At 41.7% G+C, this 26,809-nt stretch overlaps 1 protein-coding gene across 4 annotated transcripts in view; it reads left to right on the top strand.

The window, feature by feature from the left end:
- CRYBG1 (crystallin beta-gamma domain containing 1) overlaps positions 1-21,608 on the top strand; it is a 481,728-nt gene extending 460,120 nt beyond the window's left edge. For all 4 annotated transcript variants that reach the window (XM_077289625.1, XM_077289626.1, XM_077289628.1 and 1 more), the window contains 9 exons: positions 5,908-6,034; positions 8,021-8,050; positions 8,587-8,699; positions 9,874-10,003; positions 10,168-10,307; positions 12,073-12,196; positions 15,816-15,974; positions 19,996-20,158; positions 20,430-21,608. In XM_077289625.1, the coding sequence (XP_077145740.1) occupies positions 5,908-6,034; positions 8,021-8,050; positions 8,587-8,699; positions 9,874-10,003; positions 10,168-10,307; positions 12,073-12,196; positions 15,816-15,974; positions 19,996-20,158; positions 20,430-20,518 (1,075 nt within the window). In that variant the 3' untranslated portion in view covers positions 20,519-21,608. The remainder of the gene's footprint in view (positions 1-5,907; positions 6,035-8,020; positions 8,051-8,586; positions 8,700-9,873; positions 10,004-10,167; positions 10,308-12,072; positions 12,197-15,815; positions 15,975-19,995; positions 20,159-20,429) is intronic.
- Positions 21,609-26,809: the final 5,201 nt, after the last annotated feature.

The raw sequence follows: 26,809 nt of genomic DNA, 5'->3' as shown, positions 1-26,809 counted from the left end.
CAGGCATCGGCTGATGAGTACTACTTTCATCATCCTACACATGCTCTCACTGATAGCAGTATTATACTACTCTCATCAGCCCATTCCTGTGACCAGCGGTAACCTTATTTAACCGCTAGTTACAGCTACTGGGTCACATGTTGTCATCTGACAGCGTGTGAACCAAAGCGCTCTGACTGGCGGTAACGAACTTAGACTCAGACGACAGCGTGGGAAGCACCCAATTTTCGGGCTGCCGAACACGAATAGTAACACGGACTTCTTGGAGAAGTTCATCATTGGGGTCTGACACTGACACTGGGTGTTTGGTACGGACCCCGAAATTTACTGTACGGGTTCGCCCATCACTGCTCATGACATTTTAGGAGGCATGTGCACTTGTTCTGTTCTTTAGAATAGGACATGTGCATGACACCCGACTGTGTAATATAATGGGTTGTAAAGCTTTTATTAGGCTAAATAGCAACAATATTGCACATTAAAGCAAGTGATACCTCCATTTTCATACACAACTCTATAGGCCAAGTTTTCAATAGGCAAAAATATTTCTATTCAGTTTTCTGTTTTTGTTACCACGCCTGCTTTTTGGTTGGTCTTTTTTTTAAAACAATTTTACCTACCAATTACAGATCTGTATCTGGATTCCTACAACACTTGACATAAAAGGGATATCCTTGTTACATATGTGTTAGGCTCAAATCACACCAGCATATGGCATCTGATTCGATATGCTAATGACCCTCGGCTCCAGCTCTGTGTGGAGTGTGAGCCAAGTGTCAATTCACTATGCGCCAATCCTCTTGCATGAGTGTCGCAGCACAGGTGCGGAGGAGATATAGAAAGCATACAGTTGTTCTTTACATCCCCTGCAGAATTTTTGCCTTTTTTCAGAGAATATGAATGATAACACCAAAACTATTTCTCCACTCATGGATAGTGGTTGGGTGAAGCCATTTATTGTCAAACTACTGTGTTTTCTCTTTTAAAATAATAATTATAACCCAAAACATCCAATTGACCCTGATCAAAAGTTTTTGTATTGCCCCGTCTAACATCAATGACATCTTGAAGTCTTTTGTAGTAGTTGTGGATGAGGTTCTTTATTTTCTCAGATGGTAAAGCTGCTCTCCTTAGCAAAAAGCCTCCAGTTCATCCTGGGCTGTGTAGCATGAACCGCACGCTTGAGATCTCCCCATAGTGGCTTAATGATATTGAGGTCAGGAGACTGAGATGGCCACTCCAGAATCTTAACGTTGTTCTGCTGTAGCCAATGACAGATTGACTTGGCCTTGAGTTTTGGATCATTGTCATGTTGGAAAGTCCAAGTACGTCCCATGCGCAGCTTCCGGGCTGAGTATTGCAAATTTGCCTCCATTATTTGCTGATAATGTGCTTCATTCATCTTTCCTTAAACTTTGACCAAGTTTCCTGTGCCTTTGTAGCTCACACATCCCCAAAACATCAGCGATCCACCTCCGTGCTTTACAGTAGGAATGGTGTTCCTTTCATCATCTCTCCAAATGTAACATTTATGGTTGTGGCCAAAAAGTTAAGTTTTAGTCTCATCACTCCAAATTACCTTGTTCCAGAAGTTTGAGGCTTGTATCGATGCTGATTTGTGTATTGTAGGCAAGATACTTTGTGGCATTTGCACAGTAATGACTTTCTTCTGGCAACTCGACCATGCAGACCATTTTTCTTCAAGTGCCTCCTTATTGTGCATCTTGAAACAGCCACACCGCTAGTTTTCAGAGAGTCCAGTATTTCAGCTGATGTTGTTTGTGGGTTTTTCTTTGCATCCTGAACAATTTTCCTGGTAGTTGTGGATGAAATTTTTGTAGTTCTACCTGACCATGGTTTTGTTTTTAGAGCCCCTGATTTTCCATTTCTTAATCACAGTTTGAACGCTACTGACTGGCATTATCAATTCCTTGGATATCTTTTTGTATCCCTTTCCTGTTTTATACAGTTCACCTACCTTTTCCTGTAGATCCGTTGACAATTCTTTTGCTTTCTCCATGACTCACAATCCAGAGTCGTCAGTGGCTGGATGAAAGATGCCAGAGTCTGTCTGGATCCCTGAAGCTCACTCTGCTTTTATGCACACACTGATTACAAGCAAACAGGTCACAGATGACGATGTTGCCTTTAGTAGCCATTCAAACCCATTTGTGTCACTTCTGTGCATGTTATCAGGCCAAAATCACCAGGGTATGTAAACTTTTGATCAGGGTCATTTGGATGTTTTTGGTTGTCATTATGATTTAAAAAAGAGAAAACAGTAGTTTGACAATAAATGGCTTCACCCAACCACTAACCATGAGTGGACAAAAAGTTTTGGTGTTATCATTCATATTCTCTGAAAAAAGGCCAAGAAAGCAAAAATTATTCCTGGGTATGTAACCTTCTGAGCACAACAGTATATCGGACTTCACTGGGATGACATCTGACTGCAGTCCTATGTTTCACCCGCACCCATAGACTTGTATTGGGTGCATGTGGGCCAGTGGGTCTCACTGCTAATAGCAGCATGGAGCAATTCTTCTCTCACGTCAACTCTGCAGGAGAAAATAATCTCGTGTGAGCTGCCTCATAGAATAATACTGTTCCGAGTGCTATTCAATGTTTCAGCATAGCACTCGGCCTTGTTATACTTGTTATGAACTCGACCTTAAAGTTAACACTAAGCTCTTTTTTTCCTTGTTTTTGTTTTTGCTTTAATTCATCCTGTCACAACTTTCCCTCTTTTTATAATTCCGAAGTTCATATCCGAGATAATGATGATCACAGCACTGTTCTTGTCACAGTTATACTGTAAGAAATTGAGAAATTGCATATTAGCTTCCCTGACTGTATATTTATAATCTATTAGTATACACTAATACAGGGGTGGGCAATTAATTTTCCTGAGGGGCCACATGAGAGACCGTGAATGTTGTGGAGGGCTGAACCAATAGGCTGAAATTAATTCTGCTCAATATTAATATTGATATATTATAATTATTATATTATTGATAATTTTATTAATATTAATTGTATCACTTACTATTAAGCAGAATTAAGTATGCTGACATCCTCCTATATATTGTTTGAACATGAGTACAGCCCCTCCTGTATATCGTATGAGCCTCCCAACATCCCCTTATATGCGGCATGAGCCCCACACAGCCTCCCCCATATGCGGCATGAGCCCCACACAGCCTCCCTATACACACTACATGAGCCCCACACAGCCTCCCTATATACACTGCATGAGCCGCACACAGCCTCCCTATACACACTGCATGAGCCCCACACAGCCTCCCTATATACACTGCATGAGCCCCACACAGCCTCCCTATATATACCGCATGAGCCCCACACAGCCTCCCTATACACACTGCATGAGCCCCACACAGCCTCCCTATACACACTGCATGAGCCCCACACAGCCTCCCTATATACACTGCATGAGCCCTACACAGCTTCCCTATACACACTGCATGAGCCACACACAGCCTCCCTATATACACCGCATGAGCCCCACACAGCCTCCCTATACACACTGCATGAGCCCCACACAGCCTCCCTATATACACTGCATGAGCCCCACACAGCCTCCCTATATACACTGCATGAGCCCCACGCAGCCTCCCTATATACACTGCATGAGCCCCACACAGCCTCCCTATACACACTGCATGAGCCCCACTCAGCCTCCCTATATACACTGCATGAGCCCCACGCAGCCTCCCTATATACACTGCATGAGCCCCACACAGCCTCCCTATACACACTGCATGAGCCCCACTCAGCCTCCCTATATACACTGCATGAGCCCCACGCAGCCTCCCTATATACACTGCATGAGCCCCACACAGCCTCCCTATATACACTGCATGAGCCCCACACAGCCTCCCTATATACAGCATGAGCCCCACGCAGCCTCCCTATATACACTGCATGAGCCCCACGCAGCCTCCCTATATACACTGCATGAGCCCCACACAGCCTTCCTATATACAGCATGAGCCCCACGCAGCCTCCCTATATACACTGCATGAGCCCCACGCAGCCTCCCTATATACACTGCATGAGCCCCACGCAGCCTCCCTATATACACTGCATGAGCCCCACACAGCCTTCCTATATACACTGCATGAGCCCCACGCAGCCTCCCTATATACACTGCATGAGCCCCACGCAGCCTCCCTATATACACTGCATGAGCCCCACGCAGCCTCCCTATATACACTGCATGAGCCCCACACAGCCTTCCTATATACAGCATGAGCCCCACGCAGCCTCCCTATATACACTGCATGAGCCCCACACAGCCTTCCTATATACACTGCATGAGCCCCACACAGCCTCTCTATATACACTGCATGTTGCCCCATAGCCTCCCCATGTGCAGCATGTCGCCCCCCATATGCAGCACCATGTGCAGCATGTTGCCCCCCATAAGCAGCACCATGTCTCCCCCATAGCCTCCCCGTTCCCACCCAAAAATCCCATACTAATGAAAAAAAATAAATAAATCATCATCACATACTCACCTTGGTCTCGTTCCCTGGCACTCTGCTTCTTTCTCTGCCTCCGGTACGCTGACTCTCCGCAGTACACTGCTAGCGTGATGAAATGACGTCCTCGCATCAGCTGTTTCACACTCTGATTGGTGGAGGAAGTGGCCGGAGGCCCCTCCTCCACCAAAGGAGTCAGCGCAGATGGAGACAGCGGGCGGGCATGGTGCGGTCCGTGGACCTCTGGTTACCAGCCCCACGGCTGTTTTCGGGCCTGACTGAGACAGCCAGAGGGCCGGATGTGGCCTGCCGGCGGCACATTGCCCAGGTCTGCACTAATAGATTATAAATATACAGTCAGAGAAGCTAATCTGTAATTTAGGTGAATATAGAGGGAAGGATAATCTGTGTCATTCCAGCTGGTAGAGATGGCACTGGCTCTAGATGGTCAATTGATGATACACTGATGAATCATGAATTTATTGCAGAGAATAGAGAAATAATATGCAGGATGAGAACTATCCTTCACAATAAATTACATAATTCTTTCCCCTTTCTCACAAGCCCACATCCTGGGGGTAGTATTTGACTCTGTTGTGTACTTCAAAGCACATTTCAAAAACCTTACCAACCCCTTTCCAGAATCCACCATTTTCTCAGCTCAAAGTCAACAAAAATGTTAGTACATACCCTCAACATCTTCCACATCAACTACAACAACTTCCTCCTCTATGGCCTCTTATCTAACACTCTCTCACCCCTCCAATTTATCCTTAATTTTGATGCCTGAATAATCCACCATCCTCTCTGCCAATCGCTTCACTGGCTTCCAATTATCCAGAGACTTCATTTTAAAATTGTAATAATGATTTACAAGATTGTTAATAATCTGTCTCCCCTGTACGTCTCCGTCGCAGTCTCCTGATACTTCCCCACACATAATCTCCTTTTTCCCCCCTGCTCTTGTATGTTCCTCACACAATCATATCAAAGATTTCTCCTAAGCACCTCACATACTCTGGAACTCACTACCTCACTTTATCAGATTTTCTATGATGGAAGCCTCCAGATGCAACCTCTAAACCTCTCTTCAGTAAAGCGTACAACCTGTAATAACCACGCTGTCACCTCATTTCTACTAGAGCTGTTCCAACCATTTTAACCTTTACTAGTACCATGTAGATTGGACGCCCATGAGAGCAGGGTGTTCTCCCTCCTCTGTACCAGTCTATCACTGTTAGTTTATGTGTATTGCACTTGTATTTTATATGTGTATATTATGTATGTAAACCCTCTTTACATGTAGAGCCCTCTGGACTTTAATATTGCTTTAAGATAAATAACCATGTAGTAAAAGATATGCATTTGCTAGAGAGTGATATATATTGTCAATGTTATACAATAGGTGGGTGGCATATGAATCTCCTGACTTTACTGGTGAGCAATACATCCTGGAGAAAGGGATGTACTCTAACTTTAGTGACTGGGGAGCCAAGAACTGCAAGATAACTTCACTGCAGCCAATACTCATGGTAAGTTCAGCAGAAATGTTTTGTACATTGTCCATTACCGGGTAGTGTAAAAAATAGAAAGTCTCCTATATGGTACTTCACCGTGTTACCAGTTAGGACCCTATTGCTCTTGTTTCACTACCAAGTTTCTGGTTCTTCACCGTGTTACCAGTTAAGGCCCTATTAAGCTTGTTTTGCGCCCCAGTTTCTACTACAGCACTTCTCTAGTAGCTAAAGTACAGTATATATGCTTACGATATAGCTGCTCTGTCAGTTGAGATATGGGTCTTGGCAGCTATATTTCTTCAAACTGCAATCCGTCCTTACAGGTGACTAGAACGGGATGCCGTATAAATCATGTGATGGGAGCAATTATTACATTCTTTGAGAAGCCCTTCAAGGGTTTGTGCACGCATTAAAGATTTGGTGCATTTTTGCCATACAGATTTGCTAGCAAAACCTGAAGCAATCTTGATGCCAGCAAAGTAAATGAGAAGCCAGAAGTATCATGCACATGTTGAGTATTTTTGACATGGAGATTTGGTGCAGAAAATAAACTGCAGCATGTCAATTCTCTGCGTTTTTGCCAGCTTTTGTTTTACCATTGACCTCACCAAAATCGGTGAAAAAATCCCATCAAAAACGCGTTTTTTTGCAGCTGCTTTTTTCCTGCCAAGAGATGCAGAAATGGTGCAGCAACTTCTGGATCCATTTATTCAATGTGTGCACATAGCCTAAAGAGGAATTTTCATCAGTTTGAGTATAGCTGAACTGTCTATCATTAAATGTACCACAGGAGAAAGCAAGTTCTTCTGTGGATGTGTTCTTATTTCCCCTGCATAATAACTCCTTATGATTGCTGAATGTATTATGCAGGGTAAAAAGTAACCACCCCCAGAGAAAAATCTCTAGTAACACCAGTTGGGTTTAATATAACTTACAACGTAAATTTTAATATCGGATATTTATGCAACAGAGAAACAGAGAAAAGAAAAACTTGGCTCTGCAGTCACTATTCCACTATGTTGCTAGTTTAACATCCTTAACCTGGTGAAGGGTCACATGAGCGTTTAAAATATCCATCCAGTTTTCATCCAAATTATTGGGAAGGTTTTTTCTAACTTGTCATTTGTGTGCAGTCTGTGTTCAATCTGTATGCAATCCGTTTTTTACTATTAATCATTTACAGGACCATTTACAGTTTCCTATTCTACAGAATGGAATTGTCATGTGGGATATCACTCATCCGATTTATACGGTGGTGTGATCGAGCCCGAACACTGAGATTCACAATGGTTTTGATTAAGCAGTATGACTTCTGCTACAGCTCTGAGCACAAGCAGTTTTCATGTCTCTCACATGGCACTGTGCCTAGGCTAGGTCAGGCCGTAAGGCGTTTGAGTTTGGCACCCATTTGCAAAAAAAGACAAATTGTACTTCATAATAATTAGAGGGAAGATTAGCATATATAATTGTTTTATTATACAAGTGGGACAAAGATTTTGTGTTAAGTTTTTACTTGGAGTCCTTAAACTCACAGAGGAACTGCCTGAAACCCTGGTGGTGTTCGCATTATCCTTTTTTTAGTGTTTTACATAATAGTGTATTTGTTATTACTGTCATAGACCACAATGTGCCAGTATGTCGCAACAGTGTTATGTGCATAACATGCATAACATGCAAGTGTAGAAGGCTTGATAAATACATTGTTTACAAGCTCTTTTTGCAAAAAAAAAATTCTAAATAGTTCAACAAATATAACAAGTGTTTTTGTCCAAATTCAACACAAAATGCAGCTTTGATCTGTTTTACATTTTATTCTCATTTCAATACACATTCTGCTGCCATTTTTTTCAGTCTCACTTCTACTAATGCTTGCAGTGTAACTTTTTCTTGCAACATATTTTAACTTGTTTATTAATTGCTGTTAGAGAAACATGGAGCTTATAAATTGAAGTTTCTGTTGTATAACTATTCCTCTTAAGACTTTTTGTTCATTTTAAACAGGAAGCCCTTGAAAGTCCAGGACAGTTTAGGGTATGTACTTTCTTTTTAGTAATCATATTTTGTATTAACCCCTTTCTGACCTCGGACGGGATAGTACGTCCGAGTATTAGAGATGTGAGGTATATGTTCCTAGATCATTATGTGTGACTGTTACTTTTAAGGTATAGATTATACACATGACCACTTTCAGTTTCAGTGTATAGCAAGTGGGTATTGGAGCATTCCTAGCAGATATTTCACATTTGCACTTAAGACGCCTTTTCTTTGGTCTTTTGGGAATCTGTGGTGGGTATGTTGAGCTCATTAAAATATTTGACTTGCAAAGTATTTTAACAATTTCTGCCTTAATGTAAATAATTAGACAACGTGGCACTATGCCACTATAAACTTATATACCATGATGTGGGAAACTTAGCTTTAAATCATGTCCGCAATACAAAAAGTGAGATCCTATGTGTGAATTTAGGATTATATGTAATTAGTTGATAGCATCTTCTGTTCAGGTCAAGTGTTTTTTGTGTGCAGTTGGGAAACAATGTTTTTCTTTTTTCATCCTGCCTTTTTAGGTTGAGCTGTTTTCAGAATCTAATTTCAAAGGTGAAAAACAGTTATTAGAAGCGGATTCAAGTAACCTCGAGGAGTCTTTTACAGTCATGTCATGCAAGGTTGTTTGTGGCCGGTAAGCAAGATGTTTTTGTAGCAGTTGCTTTAATTTGTAAGGAAACCAAATCTTTAGTTTTGGAAATGGAATTGCTGAAACTGATACACAATGTTAATGATTTAATAAAATCTTCTATGTAACTGCCTTAGAATATTCAGTTTTCAAAAGTCTAGTGATGAAAATAGCCAATCATTTTTTCTTTGTACATTTTGTAATTGGGCATTATGCTTAGAACACATATCTGTGTGTGTACTTCCAGTCTTCATAAGCACGGGGTATCAAAGGAATTCCATTAATAATAATAATAATAATAATAATCTTTATTTTTATATAGCGCTAACATATTCCGCAGCGCTTGACAGTTTGCACACATTATCATCGCTTTCCCCGATGGGGCTCACAATCTAAATTCCCTATCAGTATGTCTTTGGAATGTGGGAGGAAACCGGAGAACCCGGAGGAAACCCACACAAACACGGAGAGAACATACAAACTCTTTGCAGATGTTGTCCAGGGTGGAGCTTGAACCCAGGACTCCAGTGCTGCAAGGCTGCTGTGCTAACCACTGAGCCACCGTGCTGCCCCACTACAGTAAGATCCAATAGCCCCAGAGAAGAAGTGGATTGGAAGGGTAGGTCCAGACAGTACAGCTGAATGTCTGCTCACTGCCATGGCCAATTGAAGCATGATTTTGCAACATTTGGAGCTGTTTTATCCAAGTGTTCAGACACCTTCATAAATCTGGCCCAATATGTACAACAAAATTAGTCAAAAATTTGCTGATAGGGTTATAATTCAGCTAATGAAAGTAAATTCTGAAACTTTAAGTACTGCTTTTATCTATTTTACTGTTTTTATACCTGAGACAAATTTATCAGTTACTTATCTAACTTGCTATGTCTCTACTGCCACGATCGATGAAACCACAAGCTTTCCAAAATGGTAGTTCTCTCTAGCTTTCTCAGTTTTGCAGTGAATGACTTGCTATATGCACAGTTTGGAAGGTGATGGCATATTGGTGGACATTGATTATTCTTACCATGTATTGCAGCATTATTATTGCCATGTGGCAGCCTTTGATACATCTTTTTCCAATTCTTCATATTTGACTATATGACAAACTTTTCCCCTATCAATAAAATTAGTATTTCTGTATGTCTTAATTGTAATTGCACTTGCCGTTATTTCCCAGGTGGGCTGCATATGACCAGGCTGATTTCTTGGGAAGTCTATGGGTATTAGAAGAAGGAAGCTTCCCTAATTTATGTGCTATGGGATGTCCACATGGTACAGTTATCAGATCTGTGAAGACTATAAAATATGTAAGTCCTTTGTTGTTAAGTATATAACATGACTGACCAGATGTTTTGTGAAGCAGTCAGAGGCTCAATCATGTAAGCAATATTCAGTGGCTCTAAATCAATGTGTCCTTATTTTCCTAAGAACTTTTTACTGATAGCTGTTGAATTGTTCTGCTTTTTTAAAGGAGTTTTCAGACCCCAGTCTAGTACTTTATGGAAATGAGAACTTTAAAGGAAGAAGAGTGAAACTTGGCAAGGAAACAACTGATCTACGGGCAATGGGCTACTCTCCAGATTTACGGTCTCTTGACGTTCTAGGTGGCATGTGAGTGGCACGGTTACCTTTTCTCTTGTTTTTCATATTGTTCACCTTTCTCTGACATGGTGATGTACAGCCTTTTCACTTTGAGCGAATCCCTGTCAGCGTGTTTTCTGTCACAATGAACTCCTATCGGCGGAAAAGTTAAAATATGAAATTGAAAACTCTAACACAGTGTCAATGCTTATTACTGCTGACTAGTGATGAACGAATACACTCATTACTCGAGATTTCCCGAGCACGGTCTTGTGACCACCGAGTATTTTTTAGTGCTCGGAGATTTCGTTTTCATCGCCGCAGCTGAATGATTTACATATGTTAGCCAGCATAAGTACATGTGGGGATTGCCTGGTTGCTAGAGAATCCCCACATGTAATCAAGCTGGCTAACAGATGTAAATCATTCAGCTGAGGTGAGGAAAACTAAATCTCCGAGCACTAAAAAATACTCGGTCATCAGAGCATGCTCGGGAAATCTCGAGTAACGAATATATTTGCGCATCACCACTGCTGACAAAATGTCACATTAGTAAAACAAAAAAATATTACAAATCTGTGCGTTATTTTTCAGAATACGGGGTCATGGAATAGGGGAAGTAAAACACTATACATAGGAGGGATAACATGGCTAGAAAATCAAATATTAGAATCCAAGCCTAAATTTATGGAACCAGCACACCTAGAGGATGTTCTCAAATGTTTTTTTAATTCATAGCAAATGCCGAAAAAGCAGCTATAACCAGAGCTATGGAATCGGTAAGCCAGATCTCCGACTCCTCAGTTTCCTTGACACCGACTCCACAGCACTGGCCACTGCTGAGCATGGACATAAAGTGCAGCACAAATTCATCTCAACTAAAAGCCGAGATCCTTAGATCAGGAACAGAACAGACATTTACAGGACATTTCAGAACTTTCCTAAATTCTTATGAAAACATTTACAGCACATCCTGCATTGTGCTACTGCAACCAATGTATTATATATTTTAGGAGTCCTAAAAAAAATGCGAGTGCGCAATGGTGAGGCTAGTTATAATAACATGTGATTTTAACTTGTGTTTTTGTGAGGACAATGTATTTAGATTAGAGGGTGTACCTAAAGATGGTGTTCCCTTCAAAGAAATAAAAAATCTTGGTTCCCAGGCGCTGTTAGCTGTTTTTTGTGTTCCACTTCTTTTATTAAAAAAAAAAAAAATGCCAGTCATTCACTGTTCCTGGGTCCACTGCTGAGCCTCCACCATTGCTCCCAGTCTCTGATATTGGCTACAGTGCTGACTTCACGTCAACAGCGTGGCAGGAAAATAGTGAACTCTTACTTTACTCAGCCCTGCTCAGCTTACTTGAGCTCACTGATTGGCTGCCACAGCTGACTCAGTGGTAGACCCAGAGAGGGTGAGTAAAGCGCAGTTTGTTATAAAAAAAAAAAAAAAAACTCTGCCTGGTTTTCAAAAAAGAGACAATCCTTTTTAAATAAAGAAGAAAAAAATAACTAGCTAATAGCCACAATAAAAGCGCATCCTGAATGAGAAAAAAGTTGCTTTCAGCTGTGGCAGTCTCACATGGGAGAGGCATTCTGTGAGTTGCACTGCACAATGAAATGGAAGGCTGCTGCACACCAGTGCAGTGTGCTAGTGATGGTGTGTCACCAGGAGATCCTCACTTGTGAGCGGTGGGAAAAAAATGAGGCAGGCACCACTTACAAGTATGAAATGAAATGTTTTCTATTTATGGTCATTTGAACATGGTGTTAATCACGCTAACTCTGTTTTCAGATGGGTCTTTTATGAATATGAAAATTACCGAGGTAGACAGTTACTTGTTATGCCAAAAAAGATTGCCCAGTTGTCACAATTCAGTGGATGGAATAACATTGGATCTCTGCGTCCACTTCGACAGGTATTAATTTCTGAATATCTTCATTATTTTCTGTTGCTTTCTTTTGATGTTGTGTTCAGCAGCAGTTTAAATGTGTTGTATCTGCTTCACTTCTAAATCTGTGTTTACTTTCCATCAGTTTGTACACATTGCCATATATTTCTGTCATGTCGGACGCTGTTCAGACCAGGTCGTTCGACAGACAGCGGTAATTCCGCTTTTGATCACTATGCGCTCATTGGCGTCGGCTAGATTTTATCTAGCTGGTCCGGGGTTAATTTACCTGATGCTCGGATTGGAAGCTGGGCCATGCCCATTGCCTTTAAATAGTTCTCCTGATCATTGGGCGTCGCCGATTATAGCTTCTGTCTTGTGCGTTGTTATCTCGGTCTGGAGTGGTGAGCTAGTAGTTGGAGTATCGTTGCTGGTGGTGTATTTCCCTTTGTCTTATTTACTCCTTCCTATATTTGTATTTATTTTGCCCTGCGCATTTATAGTGTATTCCTGAGTGACTGCGGCGTGGTGTATATTTTCCGTTATCCTTGTCTGTTCTAACTGTGGGTATTGGTGTATGATCTTTTCACTGGGTGGTGGATGGTGGTTTCAGCCTAGGGTTGAAACAGGAGACAGGGCGAGGGTCGAGGCCTAGACATGCACACCATCAGTGTAAACTCTAGGTAGAGGGTCAGTCAGGATTTCCCTAATCTGAGGGAAATTGCAGGGGCCCGGGTTATTAGCTCTTGCCCACCTAGTCTCCCCGTGACAATTTCTTAGTGAACCTGATTTTGTTTTGAATATATCAGACTAGTTCCCTGAGCATTTCAACACGTCCTACATTTATGTGCAATATGACATACCATATTTATTTAACTTATAGGATGCATCTTGTTATAAAATACACCCCAGGTTTAGATGCTACATGCACAGTACACATATGGCTCTGCTGTATATAGACATACCCACACCATTGCTACAGCAATTGCCACATTTTTAAACTCCTTTCAGGCATGTGACTGATCACATAAACTGTGAAAGTTACTTCAGCTAGCTTGGACCTGCAGCGTCTGTGTACCTTTTTAGGGTTGATCAGGAGGGAGATGTCACTCCTCCGCTGCTGCTGATGATGAATCCACAGTGGTTACCAACGAATAAAAATGTTATCATAAAACGGGTTTACAGGGTCAACGTGTTTCGAGGTTGCACAGGACCTCTTCATCAGGACAGAAACCGCTGTGGGCCCAGAGCTGGGAGTGTTGCGGATGTGGTGCGGCGGTCCTGCAGTGTGCGGTGGTGTTACGGTGGTTAGCGGTGGCCCTGCAGCGGCGGTATATGGCGGCCACCATTCTTCTTCCAGGGTCCAGCTTCTCAGTTGGCGCAGGCACAGATGGAGGAAAGCCGAGATCTCCATCCATGCCTACCTCTACGCTGTGTCTCCAGGAAAATGGCCATGGATGCGGCGCAGGCGCAGATGGAGCTCTTGGCCCAGCTACGATGATGTCACCGCTGGTGAATGATGCTGCACTCACAGCAGCTCATTCACCAGTGGTTTTCAGCGTGGACGGTCGCATCTTGGCACCATCCAGGTTGAAAACTGTTTCTCCCTCATACATTGATTACGGCGTCAGACAGAATGACTAACAGGTATGGTATATTGTTGTTTTTTTATTTTGCTTTTATTACTGGACATAGAGTCCTTCAGTACAATTAGGCGAGGTCGTATGTATGGTTTAATTGAGAATATTAAAGGACTTTATTCTGGCTGTGTCTTTTTTTACAATATAACTATAGGATTAGTAATGGAGAGGTGTCTTATAGACACCTCTCCATTACTAAGCCGTGGGTTTGATATCACCTGATAATACAAAGATGACATCAACCTCACAAGTGTTAACCCCACTTGCCACCGCTACAGTGCAAGTGGGAATAGCTGGGCAATGCGCCAGAATTGGCACAGCTAATAGATGCGCCTTTTCTGGGCAGCTGTGGGCTGCTATTTTTAGGCTGGGGTGGGCAATATCCATGGCCCCTTACCAGCCTGAGAATACCAGCCCCCAGCTGTGAGCTTTAGCAAGGCTGGTTGTCAAAAATGGGGGGGGGGGGGGGGGGCATGCTGTTTTTTTTTTTTTTAAATTATTTATTTAAATAATTAAAAATAAGGCGTGGGGACCTCTCTATTCTTGATAACCAGCCTTGCTGAAGCTGACAGCTGAGGGTTGCAGCCTGGCTGTGGTATAGAAAATACGGGGGAACCCACGCCGGATTTTTCATTCATTTAGTTATATCGCAGGCGGTGGGTGAGAACTACCTCCATCATCTGCTCCTGCTGTCACTGTTATTAGCGGCAGCAGGTGTAGGTTGATGGGAGTAATAGTCCAAAAAGCCCCCACCTGCTGTCATTGTTCTGACTTGAATATAACCCTCATCATTCTTTTCTTCTCGTTCCGATCGCCGGCAGAGCAGGGGAGAATGATGAGAGCCGTCTTCAGCACCCGGCGCCGGGGAACAGCGCTTACTGTAGCACTTCTTCCAATGCGTGTCACACAGATGACATGCATGTGTGTTCTCCATGTGCACGCTTGCCGGACATTTTGCTGCCCGTGCTGATGGTAAAAAACAGACATGTCTACGTGTGGGGCACATGGACACACTGTCCGTGGAAACACACTGACATGTGCACAGACCCATTCATTTGAATGGCTCTACTTGTGTACGTGTCTCCTTTGTGTGAACCCTGTCACCACACGTACCGGAGACACGGATGTATGAAAGCTGAGGAGGGAGAAAAGAGCGATCCTCCTCCTTCTCCTCCTCTGCAGGGATGGATAGTGAATGGTGGAGGGAACGGTTGCTGAGCTGCTTCCACCAATCACATAGCTGTCCCTGCGCACTATTTATTGTTGCAACTACGTTACTCACAAGTCTGAGATCCCTTTAGGAAAGGTGAGCAAACAACCCCCATCATCTTTCAGAATATACTGTATCAGTGGGTACATTCTTAAGGATGATGGGGTTCTAGCCATATTTAGTGTAATTATACACTGTAATACAGTGTCCCAAAGTGTTTATTGCAAATGTGACTACGACGTCCGTCATCTTTCAGAATACAACCATGTATACAGTAAGTGGGTGTATTCCTGAGGATGAGGGGGGTGGTAGTCACAATATACGGTACTGCAGGGATAGTACTGTAATTCACAGATCCCCCATAACAGAGCGTCATCCACAGATAATATTTTTGTATTTTATTAAAGGTTTTTGCACACTATTTGGCTCAAAATATTTTTCTTATTTTCCTCTCTAAAATCTAGGTGCGTCTTACAATCAGGTGTGTCTTATAAAGCGAAAAATACTGTGTGTGTATGTATATGTATGTGTGTGTGTATGTATATGTGTGTGTGTGTGTATATATATATATATATATATATATATATATATATATATATATACATACATACATACATACATACATACATACATACATACATACATACATACATACATACATACATCTACTTATGATGTAAAATCAGCAAGTGAAAGCAATTATATGAAATGTTTATCTCATCATGTTAGTATGGTGCAGCAAGGAAAATGCTATTTTTTTATATGTATATATATATATATATATTATTTTTTTTAGAAACGACTGTACTTCAAGCTTCAGAATAAATCCAATGAAATGTTTATGTCAACTAATGGAAGCCTGAATGATATCAAGCTTCTGAGAATACAAGTCATGGAGGACACAGGGGCTGAAGATCAGATTTGGGTCTACCACAAAGGAGTCTTTAGATGCCGTGTAAGTTTTCTTTTTGTATCATTATTTCAGGTTTTACTGGCAATTCTTTTTTATCATTGTGTGACTAACCCATTCTGCATTAAATAGTAGTATTGCAGAAATTGCCAGATCTTATCCCTAAAGTTGTAACAAACGGAAGGGTAGCACGATGCCAAATTATGGCTCAACACCACCATTTTTTGGTGTTAAAGGTAATTTTGCCCAAACCTTTTGTCTCCTGAAATTAGGAAGACCCCATGATCATTAGATAATTGGAAGATTGAGATATGTAATGTATGTGATGGTCTTGACATCATAAGCATCTTAAATACTGATTTACCGTATATACTCGAGTATAAGCTGACCCGAGTATAAGCCGACCCCCCAAATTTTGCCACAAAAAAAATGGGAAAACTTAATGACTCGAGTATAAGTCTAGGGTGGAAAATGCAGCAGCTACCGGTAAATTTCAAAAATAAAAATAGATACCAATAAAAGTAAAATTAATCGAGATATCAGTAGGTTGTGTTTTTGAATATCCATATTGAATCAGGAGCCCAATATAATGCTCCATACAGTTCATGATGGACCCCATAAGATGCTCCATATTAAAATATGCCCCATATAATGCTGCACAAAGGTTAATAATGGGCCCCATAAGATGCTCCATAGACACATTTTCCCCATACAGTACTGCATAAAGGTTAATAAGGGCCCCATAAGATGCTCCATAGACACTTTTTTTCCCATACAGTACTGCATAAAGGTTAATAAGGGCCCCATAAGATGCTCCATAGACACATTTGCCCTGTATAGTGCTCCACAAATGCTGATTATTGCCCCGTAAGATGCTCCATAGAGATATTTGCCCCATATGATACTGCACATGGCCCCATACAGACATTTGCCCCATATAATGCTGCACATGGCCCCATACAGATATTTGCCCCATATAATGCTGCACATGGCCCCATAAGATGCTCCATAGAGATAATTGCCCCATATAACGCTGCACATGGCCCCATAAGATGCTCCATAGAGATAATTGCCCCCATATAACGCTGCACATGGCCCCATAAGATGCTCCATACAGATATTTGCCCCATATAACGCTGTACAAGGCCCCATACAGATATTTGCCCCATATAAGGCTGCACATGGCCCCATACAGATATTTGCCCCTTAGATGCTCCATAGAGATATTTGCCCCATATGATACTGCACATGGCCCCATACAGACATTTGCCCCATATAATGCTGCACATGGCCCCATACAGATATTTGCCCCATATAATGCTGCACATGGCCCCATAAGATGCTCCATAGAGATAATTGCCCCCATATAACGCTGCACATGGCCCCATAAGATGCTCCATAGAGATAATTGCCCCCATATAACGCTGCACATGGCCCCATAAGATGCTCCATACAGATATTTGCCCCATATAACGCTGTACAAGGCCCCATACAGATATTTGCCCCATATAAGGCTGCACATGGCCCCATACAGATATTTGCCCCTTAGATGCTCCATAGAGATATTTGCCCCCATAGAACGCTGCACATGGCCCCATAAGATGCTCCATACAGATATTTGCCCCATATGCTGTTGCTGCGATCAAAAACAAAATTACATACTCACCTCTCAGGGCCCTGGGCACTTGCTATATTCACCGGTCCGTGTTCCACCGACGGCCGCCGCTGTGTCTTCTGTACTGATGTTCAGGCAGAGGGCGGCGTGCACACTAATCGTGTCACCGCGCCCCCTGACCTGAGCGTCAATGCAGAGGACGGGGAAGACACAGCGGCGGCTGTCAGTGGAACGGGGAACAGGTGAATATCGCGCACTGCGTTATACTCACCTGCTCCTGGCGCGGTGCAGTCCCTTGTTCTCCGGCAGCTTCTTCCTGTAGTGAGCGGTCACATGGTACCGCTCATTACAGTAATGAATATGCGGCTCCACCCCTATGGGAGTGGAGTCAGGTCCATATTCATTGCTGTAATGAGCGGTACCATGTGACTGCTCACTACAGGAAGAAGCTGTCAGCGCCCGGAGAACCAGGGACGTGCAGGGACCGCGCCAGGAGCAGGTGAAGATGATTAGACAGCTGCCGCTCCCCCTCCCCTGCCGACCCCTGGGTATGACTCGAGTATAAGCCGAGAGGGGCAATTTCAGCCTAAACAAATGGGCTGAAATTCTCGGCTTATACTCGAGTATATACGGTAAGTTATGCTGCCCTCACGAATCCGATATTACGTGGGTGGACAGTACCTATATTCAGGATTTATCAATGATCACTCCAGTTCAGAAGAATTAACCGTTCATTACAAGTGTACAGATTAGTGTCAGCTCATCATAGCCGGTGTTGCTTGCTAAATCTTGGAATATTTCATTCAGTGGTCTGTACGGTAAACCAAGGACAACATTCTGTACTTGCGTTGTCGTAAGCTTTTCGTCCCCATTCACACATTCAATATTTAGTCAGTATATTACATCATTATTTGTGATTCAATATTTTTTATTACATTTATAAATATTGACTGAAATATAATTAGAAGAGAAAAGGGAGGGATGGAAGATAGATGTAAATAATAGGGTGTAATTGGTAAAGTAGGAAATTAAAGGATAATTAAGGGAAGGGAGAACTTAAATGCGTATCTCTTCTTTAGATGTTACAATAAAATGTGTCACACACTTTAATTAACAAACATAGGTTCGTGTACATCAGTATTTGTTCCACTCCTGGTTTTGGCTTAGGCCTCTTTCACACTTCCGTCGGTACGGGTCCGTCGCAATGCGTTGTACCGACGGACGTTGTGAAAGTTTTGTACAACGTGGGCAGCGGATGCAGTTTTTTGATGCATTCGCTGCCCATTCTGCAGTCCGGGGAGGAGGGGGCGGCCGACGCGACAGACAAAAAGTTACATTGAACGTTTTTTTTTTGTGACGATGGTCCGCCAAAACACGACGCATCCGTGTGGCCATCCGTCGTGATCCGTCGAGTCTATGGGCAATAAACGCATCCTGCGAGCACATTTGCAGGATCCGTTTTTTGCCCAAAACGACGGATTGCGATGGATGCCAAACGACGGAAGTGTGAAAGAGGCCTTACATTTTACTGATGTGAAATACTGACGAAATACTGACCGTGTGCACATGACCTAACCCTTTCAGTGCTAGAACACTTTTTAACACCTTAGAGAGATACAAATAAAACCTGAATTTTAAAGAAAGAAAATTCATATTACATTTTTCTACCATGGTATTTTTGTGAAAATACTACCCAGCACTTCATCTGTGAGCGCCTTCATGCAACTGTGCTTAATTTTTTTGTAAAAAAAAAAAAAAAAATCCTGCAAATATTCAGCTGAGCCTGAGATGCAGAACTCCTCAAGATGACTCCAGATGTCCAGAGTACATACATGTAGGAAGCTTCAGACATTTATCCGTAATGTCACTGATCCAGATTCCATTAAACATTTTAGCTTACAAACAAATGGTCTGATAAAAAAGTGACAATATTCCCATCTAATTTTCTCCTTAAATAAATAACCCTCCCATATTTGATACTCTAAGTGGTAAAACTGTGACAAAAGTTTCTGTATTCCCTAAGGAGGCATTATTGGAGGAGATGTGTCATTAACAGTGTGTGATTTTCCTTCCTGATGCCACTTGCAGTTTCCTCCTCCCATTCTTCCCTTACCAGGAAGGACAAATATCTTTCCGTGTCTTTTCTTTTACTTTAGATGAGTGGTTGAAGGTGACCAGCTTTGACAAATATTTTGGGAAATATTCTTTGCTATATGTTGCCATCCAGTGGTTGTGATGTGAATTGCATCTTCTATATTTTTTTTACCATGTTGAATTGTTTGAATTTTTATTGTGATAAACTAGAGTCCCTGGAAAACTTGTGGAAAGTTAATTGTGAATACACCTGTAAAACTGTCCATGCTGCTTGTCAACTTCAAATCAGCCCTGCATATTTCCTTGTCAGACAAAAGGAGTGCACATTGTTGATCATATATTTGTTTTAACCCACAGATTGCTGAAGACTGCACCCTGGCGAGTGCTGGGACTGTAATTACTACTGGAAGCAAACTTGGCCTGAGCCTTGAACAAACAGGAGCAAGTATGCTATGGACGATCAGCCCAGATGGCAGGATCTATTGTCGTTCGAAGCCCACCTTTGTTCTAGACATCAAGGGTAAGCTCAAAGGGGTATCCTGGGGAGATTACATTTAGTGACATAAAGGTGAAAGATTGAGGAACACTCCCCTATTGTCTCCAACCATTGATTTGGCTCTCAGACTTCCTACATGTGCACCAAGAACACGATGGGCATCATGGCATTATTAATAACTTAAGGACAGCTTTATGTTAATTATTTTGTTTAGAATTTTGCTTTTGAGATATGACTGGCTGGGGACCTTTGGTGTAAGACCTGTCTAATATTTGTGATTTTTTTTTTCTTGTAGGGGGCAATCAATATGATCAGCAGCATATTGTTCTGAATCCTGTTACAGAGGGAAAGCTTAGCCAGCTTTGGGAAATATGTGTTCTATAACCAAGCCCACCGCGGACTAAAGAGACGGTATCTTACGGCACTGAATGCTTTATGGTGCTATGCACTCTGCACTGTTACCTGGGCTCCTGTATGCTACATATAATAATGTTTACTATACAGCAAAGGATACATGGGTGAAGCCTGGTTCCCAAATGGAAAAATACATTCAGAATGTTTTCTGATCCCCTGGATTTTTTTTTACTTTTTTTTTTTTTTTTAACTTGAAACATGTGAAATGAACAGATCAATATCATGTGAGCCGCCATCTTATCCCTAATTATTGTTGACCACATGTGGAAGCAAACATACAGGAGACTATTATTATATTTGTGGCGACTTCTTCATCATGGAAATTCTATCTTCTCCAAAGATCTGCACTGATTTATTAGTAGACACTAAATTAAAAGTGACAGTATTCACAGGCCTGCATGTTAAAACCTAGGAGTATTCACCAGCCTTGCAGGTTGTATCATTCAGAGCACAATTTATAAGAGGCCTTTCTTCTATATACATACTTTAACTTGGCTTTGCTTTTCTGTCAATAAATGTATTTTTTTATGTATGTCCTTACAAAGAATCTTATTATTTAGAAAGAATTACCGTATACTTGGATTCTGCCTTTTTTCTGTCATAGCACCTTGCATAGGTTGTATTAGAATTCATATAAAAAAATATATATATATACCTGTAATTGTTACCCTCATGAAGAGTTTCTGTGCGTCTTTATAGTAATAGAACTACTTGCAACAATTCAGAATGCTGGACAAACGGGTTCTTAATAGTTATCTCTTACTTACGCGATGAATGTGCTGCTCCGAAACATGGTACTGATATACAGATACCTTGGTGTAAATGACAGTCTATTCAGATAGGCACAAACTAATCAAACTTTTTATTGGAATATTATAGATTTTTCCTGGTAGCGTGAAAGTATGTTTGTGTCTCGCGAGCTTTTACGCCATTACGTTATTCTATTTTTATGGGAACACTGATAATTTTCTTTATTGACACTAACATGACCATGGCACCTCAGGGGGACATGAAAAATTAACACTGGAATTGTATAGTTGTGTTTTGTTTTTTGTTTTTTTTTAAATAATTTAAATTAATTTACCAATTCTGTAGAAACTGCGTGTGCCTTATCAATTTTACATGGTATGAACCAAAAGGCGTTTAAATAGGAAAAGAATGGAAGTGGTTCCATATAGCTCTTTATCTTTTGTTTCTGTATGTTTCCTAACATTGGTGGAATTTTTTTCTGCAAATGCATCATTTTTTTGAAAAATAAAGGACAGATATTATTAGATCTTATTTGTTTGTTTCAAAAGATAATAAATGATATATATAAAAAAGTCTGTTTGTAAACTATATGAATTATGTGGTTAATTATTTACCATTATTGAAACAAATATGTCTAAAACAAAAAGACAGCCAAAAGCTGGAGCTCTAACTGATTTGTAACATGTTTGCAACTGTACTCTGCTAGATAAAGCGCTTCTTAAAGTCACAAAATGGTAAATAAAATATAATGAAGACAATTTAGAAAGTTGTTCAACTTTGCATTTAGTAAGCAAATACACAATAAAAAAATGTGGTGTGGAGTATGTATGTAACCTTAACCCCTTCCCGACATCTGACGTACTATCCCGTCGAGGTGGGGTGGGCCCCCATGACCGCCGACGGGATAGTACGTCATACGCGATCGGCCGCGCTCACGGGGGGAGCGCGGCCGATCGCGGCCGGGTGTCGGCTGCATATCGCAGCTGACATCCGGCACTATGTGCCAGGAGCGGTCACGGACCGCCCCCGGCACATTAACCCCCGGCACACCGCGATCAAACATGATCGCGATGTGCCGGCGGTGCAGGGAAGCATCGCGCAGGGAGGGGGCTCCCTGCGGGCTTCCCTGAGACGATCGGTACAAGGTGATGTACTCACCTCGTACCGAACGTCTTCTCCCTGCAGGCCCCGGATCCAAAATGGCCGAGGGGCTGTATCCGGGTCCTGCAGGGAGCACTTCCGGGTCGGAGCAGGCTGCAGATGAAAGCTGCAGCCTGCACGGCTGTAAGTGAGATCGGAGATCTCACAGAGTGCTGTGCACACTGTGAGATCAGCGATCTGTAATGTCCCCCCCTGGGACAAAGTAAAAAAGTAAAAAAAAAAATTCCCACATGTGTAAAAAAAAAAATAAAAAATTCCTAAATAAATAATAATAAAAAAAAAAATATTATTCCCATAAATACATTTCTTTATCTAAAAAAAACAAACAAAAACAATAAAAGTACACATATTTAGTATCGCCGCGTCCGTACCGACCCAACCTATAAAACTGCCCCACTAGTTAACCCCTTCAGTAAACGCCGTAAGAAAAAAAAAAAAAAAACGAGGCAAAAAACAACGCTTTATTACCATACCGCCGAACAAAAAGTGGAATAACACGCGATCAAAAAGACGGATATAAATATCCATGGTACCGCTGAAAACGTCATCTTGTCCTGCAAAAAACGAGCCGCCATACAGCATCATCAGCAAAAAAATAAAAAAGTTATAGTCCTCAGAATAAAGCGATGCCAAAATAATTATTTTTTCTATAAAATAGTTTTTATCGTATAAAAGCGTCAAAACATAAAAAAATGATATAAATGAGGTATCGCTGTAATCGTACTGACCCGACGAATAAAACTGCTTTATCAATTTTACCAAGCGCAGAACGGTATAAACGCCTCTCCCAAAAGAAATTCATGAATAGCTGGTTTTTGGTTATTCTGCCTCACAAAAATCGGAATAAAAAGTGATAAAAAATGGTCACGTGTCCGAAAATGTTACCAATAAAAACGTCAACTCGGCCCGCAAAAAACAAGACCTCACATGACTCTGTGGACCAAAATGTGGAAAAATTCTAGGTCTCAAAATGTGGAGACGCAAAAACTTTTTTGCTATAAAAAGCGTCTTTTAGTCTGGTTTCACACTTGCGTTTTTATCTGCATGCGTTTTTTTAAAAAACCACGTGTGAAAAAATGCATGTAAACGCGGTAAAACGCATGCGTTTTTATAGAAAAACACAAGAAAACAAGAAAAAAACAAAAAACCCTAACCCTACCCCTAACCCTACCCCTAACCTGAAATACGTGGCACTGAAATACGTGGCACTGAAATATACGTTTATATACGTATATAAGTACCACGATATTTCAGAGGCCACGTATTTAAGTGCCACGTATTTAAGTGCCACGTATTTCAGTGCCACGTATTTCAGTGCCACGTATTTCAGTGCCACGTATTTACGTGCCACGTATTTACGTGCCACGTATTTACGTGCCACGTATTTACGTGCCACGTATTTACGTGCCACGTATTTTTCAGTGCCTGAAATACGTGGCACTGAAATACGTGGCACTGAAATATCGTGGCACTTAAATACGTGGCACTTAAATACGTGGCACTGAAATATCGTGGCACTGAAATACGTGGCACTTAAATACGTGGCACTGAAATACGTGGCACTGAAATACGTGGCACTTAAATACGTGGCACTTAAATACGTGGCACTTAAATACGTGGCACTTAAATACGTGGCACTTAAATACGTGGCACTTAAATACGTGGCACTTAAATACGTGGCACTTAAATACGTGGCACTTAAATACGTGGCACTTAAATACGTGGCACTTAAATACGTGGCACTGAAATACGTGGCACTGAAATACGTGGCACTTATATACGTGGCACTTATGACTGTCAGAAAATGTTCAGTAAACGGTTAGGGGTGAGGTTAGGGGTAGGGTTTCAGGTAGAATTGGGGAGTTTCCACTGTTCAGGCACATCAGGGGCTCTCCAAACGCGACATGGCGTCCAATCTCAATTCCAGCCAATTCTGCGTTGAAAAAGTAAAACGGTGCTCCTTCCCTTCCGAGCTCTCCCGTGCGTCCAAAAAGGGGTTTACCCCAACATATGGGGTATCAGCGTACTAGGGACAAATTGAACAACAACTTCTGGGGTCCAAGTTCTCTTGTTATCCTTGGAAAAATAAAAATTTGGGGGGCTAAAAATCATTTTTGTGGGAAAAAAAATATGTTTTATTTTCACGGCTCTGCGTTGTAAACTGTAGTGAAACACTTGGGGGTTCAAAGTTCTCACAACACATCTAGATAAGTTCCTTGGGAGGTCTAGTTTCCAATATGGGGTCACTTGTGGGGGGTTTGTACTATTTGGGTACATCAGGGGCTCTGCAAATGCAACGTGACGCCTGCAGACCAGTCCATTTAAGTCTGCATTCCAAATGGCGCTCCTTCCCTTCCGAGCTCTGTCATGCGCCCAAACAGTGGTTCCCCCCCACATAGGGGGTATCAGCGTACTCAGGACAAATTGGACAACAACTTTTAGGGTCCAATTTATCCTGATACCCTTGTGAAAATACAAAACTGGGGGCTAAAAAATCATTTTTGTGAAAAAAACATAATTTTTATTTTCACGGCTCTGCGTTATAAACTGTAGTAAAACACTTGGGGGTTCAAAGTTCTCACAACACATCTAGATAAGTTCCTTGGGGGGTCTAGTTTCCAATATGGGGTCACTTGTGGGGGGTTTGTACTGTTTGGGTACATCAGGGGCTCTGCAAATGCAACGTGACGCCTGCAGACCAATCCATTTAAGTCTGCATTCCAAATGGCGCTCCTTCCCTTCCGAGCTCTGTCATGCGCCCAAACAGTGGTCCCCCCCCACAAATGGGGTATCAGCGTACTCCAGACAAATTGGACAACAACTTTTGGGGTCCAATTTATCCTGATACCCTTGTGAAAATACAAAACTGGGGGCTAAAAAATCATTTTTGTGAAAAAAAAAAAAAAATTTATTTTCACGGCTCTGCGTTATAAACTGTAGTGAAACACTTGGGGGTTCAAAGCTCTCAAAACACATCTAGATAAGTTCCTTAGGGGGTCTACTTTCCAAAATGGTGTCACTTGTGGGGGGGTTTAATGTTTAGGCACATCAGGGGCTCTCCAAACGCAACATGGCATCCCATCTTAATTCCAGTCAATTTTGCATTGAAAAGTAAAATAGCGCTTCTTCCCTTCTGAGCTCTGCTATGCGCCCAAACAATGGTTTACACCCACATATGGGGTATCGTCGTACTCAGGACAAATTGCACAACAACTTTTGTGGTCTAATTTCTTCTCTTACCCTTGGGGAAATAAAAAAATGGGGGTGAAAAGATCATTTTTGTGAAAAAATATGATTTTTTATTTTTACGGCTCTGCATTATAAACTTCTGTGAAGCACTTGTTGGGTCAAAGTGCTCACCACACATCTAGATAAGTTCCTTAGGGGGTCTACTTTCCAAAATGGTGTCATTCGTGGGGGGTTTCAATGTTTAGGCACATTAGGGGCTCTCCAAACGCAACATGGCGTCCCATCTCAATTCCAGTCAATTTTGCATTGAAAAGTCAAATGGCGCTCCTTCCCTTCTGAGCTCTGCCCTGCGCCCAAACAATGGTTTACACCCACATATGGGGTATCAGTGTACTCAGGACAAATTGCACAACAATTTTTGGGGTCCAATTTCTTCTCTTACCCTTGGGAAAATAAAAAATTGGGGGTGAAAAGATCATTTTTTGTGAAAAAATATGATTTTTTATTTTTACGGCTCTGCATTATAAACTTCTGTAAAGCACTTGTTGGGTCAAAGTGCTCACCACACATCTAGATAAGTTCCTTAGGGGGTCTACTTTCCAAAATGGTGTCACTTGTTAGGGGTTTCAATGTTTAGGCACATCAAGGGCTCTCGAAATGCAACATGGCGTCCCATCTCAATTCCAGTCAATTTTGCATTGAAAAGTCAAATGGCGCTCCTTCCCTTCCGAGCTCTGCCCTGCGCCCAAACAATGGTTTACACCCACATATGGGGTATCAGCGTACTCAGGACAAATTGCACAACAATTTTTGGGGTCCAAATTCTTCTCTCACCCTTGGGAAAATAAAAAATTGGGGGTGAAAAGATCATTTTTGTGAAAAAATATGATTTTTTATTTTTACGGCTCTGCATTATAAACTTCTGTAAAGCACTTGTTGGGTCAAAGTGCTCACCACACATCTAGATAAGTTCCTTAGGGGGTCTACTTTCCAAAATGGTGTCACTTGTTAGGGGTTTCAATGTTTAGGCACATCAGGGGCTCTCCAAATGCAACATGGCGTCCCATCTCAATTCCAGTCAATTTTGCATTGAAAAGTCAAATGGCGCTCCTTTGCTTCCAAGCTCTGCCATGCGCCCAAACTGTGGTTTACCCCCACATA

Source organism: Ranitomeya variabilis, chromosome 2 (genome assembly GCF_051348905.1).
Source record: "Ranitomeya variabilis isolate aRanVar5 chromosome 2, aRanVar5.hap1, whole genome shotgun sequence".
Lineage (NCBI taxonomy): Eukaryota > Metazoa > Chordata > Amphibia > Anura > Dendrobatidae > Ranitomeya > Ranitomeya variabilis.
The sequence above is the reverse complement of the archived record's forward strand: the minus strand, read 5'-3'. Positions and strand labels throughout refer to the sequence as shown.